This window comes from Bactrocera dorsalis, chromosome 3, assembly GCF_023373825.1.
Source record: "Bactrocera dorsalis isolate Fly_Bdor chromosome 3, ASM2337382v1, whole genome shotgun sequence".
In the NCBI taxonomy this organism is placed as follows: domain Eukaryota; kingdom Metazoa; phylum Arthropoda; class Insecta; order Diptera; family Tephritidae; genus Bactrocera; species Bactrocera dorsalis.
Window position 1 is genome coordinate 3,070,765 of NC_064305.1, and position 13,820 is coordinate 3,084,584.

The following is a 13,820-nucleotide window of genomic DNA, read 5'->3' on the forward strand; positions in this document are numbered from 1 at the left end:
GTAATATTGAGACAATTTGTTAGAAAATTTATATTTAGTTGGCAGAAATGGGTGCCACGAAGAATCTAGACTTGATAGCAACTATTGAGGATGATGCAGAGGTTGAAAATTTCTCAGAAGACTCGGACGCCGAAGTGGAGGTAAGCGGTACAAAAAATATGTAGTTCCTGCTGTGCACTTGATTAACTTTAAAAACTATTGCGTTATTTAGTATCAACCCACAAAAGTACGACACAAGAAAGTAGCCGAGTTTGAGAAAGGTTTTCAATTTGTATCCTCTGTGAAAGAGTACAATCAAGATACCTGGGATGATCTCATGAAATATGTAAAGCGAAAGGCTCGAACCAAGACCGACGACAAAATTGCCGAGCGTCTGAAAAAACGAGAATCTGATGGTAAGCCCACAGAAGGAGACGAAAGTGGTGACGATGATGAGGTATGTTACTTGAAAATCGAATATGTGTAGGAAAGTTGATCTATTTTTAAAAATTTTAGATCCCGCTCTCCGATGACGAACTGAAGCACGACAATCTACGACTACGTGAGAAGAAATTGTCTAAGAAAAAGAAGAAGAAATCTGATGATAACTCAGATGAGGAGGAGGAGGAAGGTGAAAAAATGCAGTTTGATGAAGCCATCGAAAGCAACGAGTCCATTACATCGTTCTACCAAATGAACCTGTCACGTCCACTAATGCGTGCTATTGGTGTATTGGGTTATATATATCCAACTCCCATACAGTCTTCGACAATACCTATTGCATTATTGGGTCGCGATATTTGTGGTTGCGCTGCCACTGGTACCGGTAAAACAGCGGCTTACATGTTGCCAACACTAGAACGTCTTTTATACCGACCAATGAATAACAAAACAATTACGCGTGTGCTTGTGTTGGTGCCAACCCGTGAGTTAGGCGCACAAGTGTATCAAGTGACAAAACAATTGTGTCAATTTACAACAATTGATGTTGGTTTGGCTATTGGTGGTTTAGATGTAAAAGCACAAGAACTGGTTTTGCGACAGAATCCTGATATTGTTATAGCAACACCAGGTCGTCTGATCGATCACATTAAGAATACGCCTAGTTTCAGTTTGGATTCAATTGAGGTGAGTAGTTTCGTTTTTACGGAACAATGTCTTTATTACTTAGATGATGAATTATATCCTTGCGCTCCGAAACAGCTTTTGGTTGTATTTGTGGAACCGTTTAGTTATACTTCGTAGGAAGCATAACCTGATATCTTAAAATTATTATATTTTTAATGTTTTGAAATTGTGGGAATAATAATAATTTTGTTCTTTTATTTATAGGTGCTCATTTTGGACGAAGCTGATCGTATGCTAGATGAATATTTCGCCGAACAGATGAAAGAAATTATAAATTCGTGCGCGAAGACTCGGCAGACTATGTTGTTCTCGGCCACAATGAGTGAACAAGTCAAAGACTTAGCTGCAGTGTCGCTCAGTAAGCCAGTCAAAGTATTCGTCAATAATAATCAACAAGTTGCCTTCAATCTAAGACAAGAATTCATTCGTATCCGTGAAGATAAAGAGGGCGATCGTGAACCTATACTTGCCAGTTTGATTTGTCGTACATTCCACGATCATTGCATGGTATTTGTCCAAACGAAAAAGCAAGCTCATCGCCTTCACATTTTACTAGGCTTACTAGGCATACGTGCTGGCGAACTGCATGGCAACCTCACGCAACAACAGCGTCTGGAGTCGTTAAAGAAATTCAAAGAAGAACAAATAGATGTACTTATAGCGACGGATGTGGCAGCTCGTGGTCTGGATATTGTGGGCGTAAAAACCGTCATTAACTTTGTCATGCCTATTACAACCGAGCACTATATACATCGAGTCGGTCGTACTGCTCGTGCAGGGCGCGCCGGTATTTCAGTGTCATTGGCTGGTGAGAAAGAGCGTAAAATCGTTAAAGACATTATTAAGAATGCAGAGAACTCGGTGAAGAATCGTATTATACCACCAGAAATTATTGAAAAATATCGCAAGAAACTAATCGCACTCGAACCGGAAATACGTAAGTTATCTAACTATTTTCTCCCATACATTCATCCTTACTTATATCATATTTAAAGAACACATTTTGGACGAAGAGCAAGCAGAACGTCAGCTGGCCAAGATGGAGCAGCAACTTTCAAAAACGGAACGCAAATTGCAGGGCACCCAATCCGAGCAACGCGCGTGGTTCCAAACCCGCAAGCAGCGTGAAGATGAAAAGGCGCGTTTAGCTATTACCCCCGAAGAGAATCAAAAGGATGTTGCCAATGAAAAGAAAAGCGCCGGCAAACGCAAGCGCACTGAATATGGTGGCGAAGGCGAAGATGGACCACCAGTAAAGGAACTCAACGCTAAAAAGAAGAAAAAGAAGGAAGAACCGAAGAAAAAGTCACCAGAGCAATTGGCAAAGGAGCGAGTTATAAAGGAGATAGAAAAGGCGTCTTTGGTACGCGCTAAGATGTCAAAGCTGAAGAAACGTCCTGGTAAACTAGGTGCAGTGTCTGATGAGCAAGGCCGGAAATATGTAAGCGACTACAATAAACTGAAACCGACAAAACGTCGTGGCCAGTCAGCATTCACGAACGATTTGACAGATGTGAGCCGAAGCGGAGCGTTGCGTCTGAGGTATGCGTATTACGAAAAAAGACATCATATATTTAAAATTTTTTAATACATTTTGAATATTTTTTTTTCAATAATTATAAAAAAAATAATGATAAATATAAAATTTTCAATTTGTTTAGATCGGAAGCCAATCGCCATAAGAAGCTCAGTCAAATAGCGAAAAAGAAGAAGACCAGCGGTGTGAAAATTGCCAACAAAGCTGGCAAAAATAAGTTTAATAAAGGCAAGAACTTTGGTGGTCCACGTTTTACAAAAAAGAATAAGAAGTAATGTAGTTACTGTTATACATATTAGTATGTAAAACATTTATTTTCATATATTGTAAATAAAGAAAGTTATAAAAAACTACAAAATTTACAATTAATTTTTGCTCTTGCGATAGGTACTCCAATTTATATTAAAACTAGTTAAAGATTATTTAATGCACTCATTTTAATTTATAAATTACCCCAGTTAAAAAAATTTAATTGAAAGGGAAATATTCACTTTATTTTCTGTTTATTGTATTCAGCACATCTGGTAGCACTGTCTGATTTACAAATTTCCCAAACAGCTGTCAGCAAAACTTGTTTGTTGACGTTTTCCTCGATTACCTCAGTCTACTAATTTTCAATTCTACAACAAAAAAAATAACAAAACAACAACGCAAAAGTCAAGTAAATTTGGTTCATCAATTGGTTTGTGCAGCAATTTAATAGCCAGGCGGAAGACATTAGATTAATTTTCGCAGTGGTTTTACTTCTCAAACACAAAATTATTTCAGAGTAAAAATTTTAAGTGAACACTAATTCTAAAAGTTTATGATAAATTGCAGACTGTTGAGTGGAGAAAAGATTGCAAAATATTGCAAGAAGAAAACTACAACTGTTTGGTTGAACTTTGATCAACCGACGGAGTGTGACGTGAGCATTAACTATGTATGTATCAACATAAAAAGCAAATATAAATAAAAAATGTAAATATTCCGTGACTAAGTAACTTCGCTTGCTGCGTAAACCAGTGCTTGTGTTCTGCAAAGGGGGCGTTTCCAAACGCTTTTCCAGCTTTTCAATTGCCATATACAGAAAATTGTATGGTATTTATTTAACTTGTTTGGTATCAGTAGAAAATTTGACAAAAAAGTGAAAGTTTAATGCGCTACTAGCTTGTTTTCTTTCTTATTTTTTTTTTTTTTTGAAGATTTCCAATATGTATTTGCAAGCCAATTCTCATACTCGTTTTTATTCATTTTGTTTAATTTTTGATGTCATCAGCGGTCACCTGCTGTGCTGCACCGTGCTGTTTGGAATTAAGCGAAGTGACAAAAATAAAAGAACACAATAAAAACACGGAGTTGTTGGTGACACTTAGGAGAGAGGCGATAGAAGACGAGCGGATAAGCAGGTAAATAAAACAGGTAAGACAAGATAGTATCATTTTCAGCACTATGAAACAATAATTTTTTAGATCGGTGTCTTATTCTAGAAAAATAAAGTTATAAATAAAAACAATTTTAGCTTGCATGTGTTTTATTGCTTTTGGCTTGGCGATTTGCTTTTATAAATTTGCAGCTGGGCACGCTTATCACTATTTTTTGCTTTTTATTGTCCGCTTATCACTAGACGCGGTAGCGTTGTTCCCACGCAACACTTGATAACCTCTCTAAAACAGCTTTCATTTATAAATTTAAAAAGTATTGATAATCTGCCGGTAATGAAGTGGCTGTTGACTTAGGTAAGCATAACATAAAACTATACTTGAATACAAGGTATATGAGATTGTATTTTACTTTTATTTATTTATTTTTTTAATTTTTTAAATGTAAACAATAGATAAAAACGGTCAGTCATGGTTACAGCAAAGCTAGAATACTCTTTATACCTATGTTATAGTGGACCGATATCGGCGGTTCCGACAAAGGAGCAGATTCTTGATACCTGTTCAGCGTATAAAAATGTGAAATAATGATGTTTGTAGCCGATATACAGTTTCAACTAAGACTAAACTCCAAAGTACCCTATTTCCGTTAGGATTTCCGCTGATTTCATTTTTTTTTTGCCTTTTGCTCTCCATTTGCCAAACGATGTAGAAATGTTACTCATACGCCGCACTGCCCAAAATATATATTTTTTTTAAATTTATACTAATACAAATATACAGTTATTTGTTTATTATTTTTTGTCTATGTAAGTGTGTATGCAGATTTAATTTTGTTTGTTTGCTAAAAAGACGTAAACTTTTATTTGTAACTTTTATGAAAAAAATTAACAATATTGTGCTAAAACCTTGAAAAGCGTAAATGGCTACTAAATATTACAATGTCTGAGTTTTTTGCTTCAGAGAGAGCTGTTGGTTTGTTCAATTTTATAACTGAACTGTAATATATACATATGTATACACATTATCATATCCGTTACGCAAACCGTATAATGTTTATACTTCGCACAAAAAGTAATAGTTTTAACTGAACTTTACACCGTAGCGTTATTCATGCATAACTAAGCCATTTTAAGCCAATGAACTAAGCGTAGAAAAACAAGCATTTAAAATAAACAACAAATATGTATGTATGTATGCATATATGAATAGAATGTCTATTGCTAATTGCTTCAGTATTTTATACATGTTAATATATAACAATAATAATATGTTTCAATTCACATACATAGTATATCTTTATGCAGCTCCCTTCACACGGTCAAGGTCTCCATAAAAATATGGAGTGTAATGAGCCGACAGCTGGGGTCACATTGGGCGCTGAAATGATTGTTAGCGACAGTGGAAAAACGTCAGTTGACAAGCTTAGTTCAGTCATAGATGAGCAGCTACCTAACGGCAATAATATGTTCACAACACCACCATCGCCACCGCCCTCACCCAAATCGCTACCGTCCTCGTCAGCCGCCTCAACAGTCTCTTCTGCTGAATTGCGAACATCGCAACTTGACGATCAACCGATGGCGGAGTCGTTAACTGCTGGACATGAGGGTGATCCAGCGCCCGCTTTGCAGCCCTTATACGCACAACTGCTTGAGCAGTGCATTGAACATGCTAACCACTTCAGAGAGGATCCTTCGGAGAAGGGACAGCGTCTGTATGGCGCGTTTGTCGCCTGGCAGGATTTTATACGTTTGGCGAACAAGCTGGTGCTACAGATAGCCGCTTTCGCACACAAATACGACTTTGACGAGCAGACGCCGGGTAATGGCTATCGCAGCTTTATAGCTGTAACGAATTCATCTGTCACATATGGACAAAATATATGCAAGAATCTCCATGCAACGCGCGCCACAATGTTTTTTCGTAAGAAATACTACATGAAGGAGGTGGAGTCGTGCTCGCAGCTGCTCTCCTCGTTGTGCACGTGCCTGCATTATTTGCTTATCATGCACGATTGGTCATGCGATTCGGGTGACTTGTTCGCCAATGGACATCACTCGGCTGAGGAATTATTCGAAATGGGCGATACGATCAATCAGTATGCCTTCTATGGTCGTTGCCTTGGGTTTCAGTATGACAATTCTATACGCGCTGTGTTGCGTTTCATTTCAATTGGTATGGCGAGCTTCTCGGAAGTGTTCTACGCTCAGAGCGAGGGTAAAATAACCAAGACGACACGTGGCCTCTGGACAGGCAGCAAGTATTTTTTGAATCCAGAGCAATGCGCGCGACGCATTGTGAATATTTCACAGAATGCTAAAATCGACTTTTGTAAAGCCTTTTGGTTTCTCGCCGAATCAGAGATGATGCATACCATACCGACTATTGTCGGCAGTTCGGTGAAAGTGAATCGTGTAATTGAAATACCGCCAGAGCGGTTGCAATTGCCGCGGTAAGTTTTTTTTAATTGTAAAGCAATTTTTTTCTTATTAAAAACCAATTTTCCGTTGCAGTGTTACAAAGTCACAAAAGCTACACACTGCGACTGATGTAAATCAAAATGACAATGCTGAACTGATCGATATACCTTTACCAACCGCACACATCGGTCCCGGCAATTCAATACGCGTGCGCCTGTTGAGTTATACGCGTCGGGAGGGCATGATCGGTGAGGGTATATTTGCACGTAGTTGGCGTCGTCTACCAGCACGCAGCCGCAGCGTACTGTTCCATTGTCATGGTGGCGGTTTTGTGGCGCAGTCATCGAAATCGCATGAGCTCTATCTACGCGATTGGGCTGCGTCGCTTGACGTGCCGATTATCTCTGTGGATTACAGTCTCGCACCCGAGGCGCCCTTTCCACGCGCACTCGAGGAGGTATTTTACGCTTACTGCTGGATGTTGCGCAATGCCGAGCATTTAGGCACGACCGCTGAGCGTATTGTGCTTGCCGGCGATTCGGCGGGCGCAAATCTTTGCATTGGTGTGGCGCTAAAGTGCATTGAACAGGGTGTACGTATACCGGACGGCCTGTTTTTGGCCTATTGCCCGACCTTAATAAGCTTCGTGCCGAGTCCGGCGCGTCTTTTGTGCCTCATGGATCCGTTGTTGCCTTTCGGTTTTATGATGCGTTGCTTGCGCGCTTATGCCTCACCCGAACGCGAGCAGATGGAGGCTAATGCAAAACATGTATCCGATATGTCTGATATACGCAACGCAACACCGTCACAAGAGCGGCATTTCACTTTACAAATGGAAAAGGAGTACAGTGCGGCATCCAGCAGGCGTACATCGGCAGCGAAGAGCCCGATATCATCGGTTGCGGAGAATTCCAAGTGGGAGCAAATGGTGAGTTGGCGTAGCATTTTACTTATAAATATGTATTTAAAATATATACATATATATTTTATCTAGCTAAAAGACGGCACTGCTTTGGACATGAGTGCCATGGAGGCCGATGCTGAGACGGAAGAGAGCAGTGATACTTTTGCGAGCGCATCTTATCACAGCCAGACAGTTGAACGTACCGATTTGCCATCCGCCGAAGAGGATAACAGTCTTTGTGTTTCCTTCGAAGACGACTCTCAACCAATCGTACACTACCCCATACAACTGACCGCCGAAACGCAAAAAGACTCGGACTCAGAACAGTACATTGATCGTTTTTTGGACCAATATCTCATCGACACAAATACACAAGAGGCCACGGAGCAAAAAGTCAATGGCTGTAAGGTGACGAATGGCACAACATATACGAATTGTATCGCGCCAACAATAGCGCGCACAGCATCCGAAGAGAACATCATCATTGATACCGGCAAAGAAGTGATCGCCTTCGAAACCATACATGGACGTTTCAATAATGCCTTCAATGCGCTTACAACGACCTTCGATCGTTACACCAAATCCAGTGAGATACGCGGCGATGCGCCGCATAGCGAGCGCATAAAAGATTTGCGCAACATGGATGCGTTGATAGCGCGCAGCCCTAGCTTAGAGTTTGCCTTTCAAGTGCCAAAAGATCCATTCCTATCGCCCTATTGGGCAAGCGATGAGTGGCTTAAGCAGCTGCCAAACACAAAGATTTTGGTGAGTTTTTTCCGTAATATTATAAAAATAATATAATATTTCATTCCATCTCTTACCACTTGATAGACGCTCGATATGGATCCCTGTCTCGATGATTGCGTCATGTTTGCGCGTAAGCTTAAGAAGTTAGGTCGCCCAGTGACATTGGAAATATTGAAAGGCCTACCACACGGCTTTCTGAACTTTACAATGGTGAGTGTGTGTATGTGTGTGTGAGTAATTTTTGCATTTCCATTTTTAAAAATAAATTTTTTTGCTCCACTTAGTATTCGAGCGAGGCGCGTGACGGCTCCAAGCATTGCATTGCAAGCCTTAAAGAACTGCTGTCAATTCCTGCGGATATTCCATTGAATGGTCATGCTACAGGAAGTAAATAATTAATGTTGCAACAGTTTCATAATATTTTTACGATATATACACTGAAATACTTTATAAATTATTAAGGCAACATGTAGTAAAAAAGTATGGGATTTATCCTTTATTAAATAAATATACTAATAGCAGGGTATACAATAGTATAGAGTGAGTATTAGCATGAGTATTCATATAAAATGCATTATATGTATGCGAATATGCAATAATGAAAATATTAGTCACACGCAATAAGCCCAAGCTAATTACAAATGCGAAACCAGTTTTCACAGCAGAAACAAAAAATTGTAAAACCTTCGAAAAAGCAATTGTATTATGGCAGCAAATGCAGATTGTGATAGGTTAAGTGTATAATTTATTTTTGCTTTATTTAATGCTTAGTTAATTGTTTTATTTTTGTTATGCCAACAACAATTTTTAAATATGCTAATTTCCTTAACTCGAATTTTTATTTAATAAGTAAGCGTAACGAACTTGTTTCGAAAAGAAGCACAGACGCTTGCACGTTTTATTTAAAATTTTTATATTTTATTTATTTATTTTAGTGCAGACTAGGTATAAAATTATATACTATGACACATTAGTTAAAAAAAAGTTCAATAAACGTCAAAACTCGGTTTTTGTTTAAAAGCTTTTATTTTTTTAAACAATTTTTATTTTATTTATTTTAAATTTTTTTTTTAAATTTTTTATTTTGTTTGTTTTTAATCAATTAATTTTTATTTTATTTTTAATTTTAAATTAATTTTTAATTTAATTTTTTTTTTTTAATTTTTAATATAATTTTTTTTTTAATTTTTTATTTTATTGTTTTTTTTTTAAATTTTTAAATTTTCAATTTTTTTAGTTATTAATTTTTTTTTGAAATTTCTGCATTTAGTTCAGTTCATTGCATAAGAAAATTTATCTTTGTTCGCTTATAGCTTCTGTTTAGCTTTTATTTTACTACTTTATTGATTTTATTGAATGCTACTTCATTTTCCTTAATATAGTACTTAAATATTTTGTAGTTAGTTCTTACAAACTAAACGCAATAGTTATAAAAATGTACGGTAAACAAACAGTATTTTTGCAGCTCAAAACCTTTTTAGTAGTTTGTTAAAGGAGTAGTGATCGATTTAAAACTAAATTTATATAAAATTGCTAAAATAAAATAATATGCTTTATTAATTTGCATAAACTTTTAATTATATGCATTTGCAAATTAGTTTTTTAATAATTATATTAATTTAAATACTTTAAATGCACAATTTGCACTTTTGTGTGCTTAATTCAAAGAATATTTTATGGAAAATTGCTTTTTAAAATAATAATAAATTCTTTTTTTTTAAATTGTTTTTATTTCATTTATTTTTTCAATTTTTTTCAATAATTTTTGTTTTTATTTTTTATTAAAATTAAAAAATATGAAAAAATTAAAGGACATAAAAAATAAAAAAAAATATTAAAAAAATAAAAATATATTAATATATTTTATATAATATATTAATTTCTATTTTTTAAATTTTATTAAAAAAATAAAAATACATATATTAATTTATTTTATATAATATATTAATTTTTAAAATTTTTAATTTTTTTTTTTATTTTTTAATAACTTTTTTTTTATTTTTTATGTCCTTTAATTTTTTCACATTTTTTAATTTTAATTTAATTTTTAAAATTTTTCAAATTTTTTTTTAGTATCTGCTCTATTCTTGCTTTTTGTGTTAAGTTATGCAAGTTGCGAATTGTATAATTTTTTATTTTTATTATTTTAGCGAAAATTTAAATTTTTATATATTGTAGTACAATTTTTTATATTATTTTTAATTATTTACTATATTTTCTAAGTTTACAAATAATTTTTTCACAATAATAATGGCTAAATTCTTTATTTATATTTATATATGAATATTTTTAATACTTTAATTGCACAAAATGTACTTTTTGAGATTATTTTGCAGAATATTGGCAACTAATTAACTAACTAATTTTATTACAAATATTTAAAAAAAAAATTTTGATTTCAAAAAAATTTCCCTATACCTGGAATTTATTGCTATTATTATTAATTTTATTTATTTTTAAGTTTTTCGTTATTTAAATATTTTAAAATAATTTAAAAAACAAGGATTCCAAAATTTTAGATTTCAAAAAAAAATTCCTTATACCTGGAATTTATTATTAATAAATATTTATTTCACTTATTTTTTCCGTTTTTTGATATAAAATTTTACATGTTTATAATATATTAATTATTATTTTTTTAAAATGATTTTAAAAATATGATTTCAAAAAATTTTGATCTCAAAACAATTTCTCTATACCTGAAATTTAATAAAGTTGTTATGTGTATTTATTGTTTTTATTTTATTTTTATAAAAAATATTTTGTGAAAATTTGTATTATTTATTACTTTTCATTTTAGTTGTGCTTTTGCTAAGATTTTCTAATTTTTTACCCAATATTTATATTACTTATTTTCCTGCTTTCATTATAATTTCTATGATACTAGTACATTTATAATGTAACAATAAATTATTTTTTTAATAAATATTTTTAAATAATTTAAAAAAATCTTAAAAATATGGTTTCAAAAAATTTTGATTTCAAAAATTCTTGTATAACTGAAATTTATTATTAATAAAGTTGCTATGTGTATTCATGTTTTTTATTTTGTTGTTATTTTTTTAAGATTTTTTTTTTAAATTTTTTTAATTTTTTTTTAAATACTTTTTTTTTTCGTTTTTTTGTTTAATTATTATTTTTCAATATTTTTTTTAAATTATTTTTTTTTAATGTGTTTGTTTGTAATTATTTTTATTAATATTTTTATTTTCAATATTTTTTTTTTTAATTTTTTTAACTGTTTTATTTTTTTTGTTTATTTATTGTTTATTTAACTTTTTTATATTTTTATTACGTTGTTGTTTGTTACGCACTCGCCTAAAATATATAAAATTATATTTAAAACTGCTTCTACTTGCGAACAAAAGCGAATTATTTACGCATTTTATAAAAACTATTTTTGCTTTGCGCAAATATTGTTAAACGCTTAAAAAAAAACAAATTTACTAAACTAAGTAATTTCTGCCTATTCTAAAACGCGAAGCTACAAATATTTATTTACTTTAACTAAAACAAAAAAAATAAATATATATTTTTTACAAAAAATAAATTGCTACATAAAAATGAAAACTTTTTATATACATACTTACTATACAAAAAAAACTAAATAAATAAAAATAAATTAAAAAAAAATTATGAAAAATAAAATAAAATTAAATTATAAAAAAAAATTATAAAAAAATAAAATTAAATTATACGGCGTGCACACATACATACAATTAGCCGAAACCGTGCATATACTTACAAAAATATTATATACAACATACAAAAATATAATAAGATATGAATAAACGTGAACAAACGCCACACCGAAACAGGCGCTCTACTGCGCCTAAGTATATGCTATGAAAAACTACATAACGACTATAAAATCTAAATTATCCCACAAACCGACCCACACACATACAAATAACAAAGTAAATATGTATTTTCCATATACTATGTATTAATTTATCTCGAAGATCAACCGAATTATTGTGAGTTTAATAAACGCAGCACTTGATTTACGAGTGACAATGAGCTGAACAAATTGTGTTATTATTTTTATGTGCCACATTCACTGTTATTGTAAGTGTGTTGTTGTTAGTTACTTGTTGTCTTGTGCCATTTTAATCGGTCACTTTGAATTTGGTTGTCACCGACAATTGGCGCAAACGCCCATCAGCTGGCTGAATGCCTGCGCATTGCTCCACTTTCGATGCTGGCACACTTGATGCGCGCATAAACACATGTATGTACATGCCATGCACTGCAAGCGGCGGCCATTGCTTAGTGCCTAAAAGTTTGTAGGAGTGTGTATGTGTGCTCGCGCTTGGCACATTTAACTGCACTCAGCAGACACAATAGTTGTTTGCAGTCAACTGCTATTGCTGTGCCACTACTTTACGAGCCTCAGTCAACCTCTGCGCCCTCACGCGCACGCCAACCGCTTGCTCGCCCAACCTTGTGCTGTTTGTTGCTCAATTTCGATTTTAATTAGTTTTGCAGAGTTTCATTTTTGTGCATTTGCGCATGTGTGTGTGTGTGTTTTTGCACCATCCAAGAGCGCGTGCTGCTTAAAGCTGCGCGGCGTCAACAGCATCCACACAGGCAGTTTCACGTAGCGGCGTGACTGTATACGAGGCGTTGGTGGGTTGGCGGCGCAGCTGTTGTCGCACACTCAATTAAATTGCAGTTCATATGTATGCCATAAGAATACACACACACATACATGCATACATACGCGTAAACGCACTGTGTGGTCTTCGTGTACGTTTTGAACGATCGCATTGTTCAGCAAAGCAATTTTGTATTTGGCCACTTGATATGTGCCAATTTGGTGGGAGTAGCATATAGCGGTTGTTGCATGCGCTGTGTTGCTGTGGCATCCACTTGTTTGTTTTTTGGTCGATTGCTTGACAATTGCGGATGACAATAACAAACAAGTGAAATTTGTAATTTCTGTAATGCCAGCTGGCGATGCTTTTGTGGTTCAATGGGGAAAGTGTGGGTGTGAGCGGGTCAAGTGGTAAGTTCATAATAGCTTGCAGGCTTGAAAACATGTTTACATGCAAAAGCGAATGAAATATTAAAATGTGAAACCAACTATAGCTAGAATATTTTAATTGCTGAGTTAAAATTTACAAATATTTTTCGATTCAGTTTTTTATTTTAATAAAAAACAACTATTTGAGTGCTTTTAGTAAAATTTGAATGGTATGACTGGGCGTATACGTAACTTTTAATAAAAAATCGCAAATATGAAAAGTAAGTATAAATTCTCATGGTGTAACTAGGCGCATGAGTAACCTCTAATAAATAAAAATTCATACGGATATGATCTTATGGTACGACAAGGCGTATGAGTGACATAACTAGGCGTATGAGTAACCTCTAATAAAAAAATTCAGACTTATACGATTTTATGGTATGACAAGGCGTATGAGTAACTGTTTAAAAATAAAATAATGTTGAATACTTCTGTGCCAAGCAGTGTAATGTTAAGAAAACGAAATCAAAATATTTAATAGAAGACAAGTTAGAAGCAATTGGTTTGCAATAATAATAAAAACGTCTTATTAATTAATTTTGCTAGCGGTAACTGATTGAAGGACTAAAATAAAAAGTGAAAAAAATGCAAGAAAAACTTTAACCTCGGCTGCACCAAGGCGTTAATACCCTTTACGCGTCTATTTCTTACGGCATAAACGGATATAAAAAGATCTGGATTTTCATTTTGATCGGCCAGTTTGTATCGCAGT

The 13,820-nt window shown here is 34.0% G+C and overlaps 2 protein-coding genes across 4 annotated transcripts; both read left to right on the plus strand.

Moving 5' to 3' along the window:
* The first annotated feature begins 42 nt into the window (after nt 1–42).
* LOC105230146 (probable ATP-dependent RNA helicase DDX27) lies at nt 43–3,005 on the plus strand. The gene is made up of 6 exons (XM_011210753.4): nt 43–140; nt 212–436; nt 496–1,107; nt 1,312–2,044; nt 2,103–2,649; nt 2,769–3,005. Exons 1-6 carry the CDS (start codon nt 48–50, stop codon nt 2,917–2,919), a joined length of 2,361 nt encoding a protein of 786 aa, XP_011209055.2. The 5' UTR covers nt 43–47; the 3' UTR covers nt 2,920–3,005.
* Nucleotides 3,006–3,262: 257 nt separating this feature from the next.
* Nucleotides 3,263–9,090, plus strand: LOC105230145 (hormone-sensitive lipase). 3 transcript variants are annotated; one of them, XM_011210751.4, is made up of 7 exons: nt 3,263–3,566; nt 3,903–4,045; nt 5,298–6,460; nt 6,522–7,356; nt 7,423–8,097; nt 8,164–8,289; nt 8,364–9,075. In XM_011210751.4, exons 3-7 carry the CDS (start codon nt 5,307–5,309, stop codon nt 8,472–8,474), a joined length of 2,901 nt encoding a protein of 966 aa, XP_011209053.2. In that variant the 5' UTR covers nt 3,263–3,566; nt 3,903–4,045; nt 5,298–5,306; the 3' UTR covers nt 8,475–9,075. The 3 variants fall into 3 exon arrangements, with proteins under 3 accessions (XP_011209053.2, XP_011209054.2, XP_049309860.1); XM_011210752.4 differs by having other exon boundaries at nt 3,264–3,566; nt 5,313–6,460; nt 8,364–9,090; XM_049453903.1 differs by lacking the exon at nt 3,263–3,566 and having other exon boundaries at nt 3,903–4,032; nt 5,313–6,460.
* Nucleotides 9,091–13,820: the final 4,730 nt, after the last annotated feature.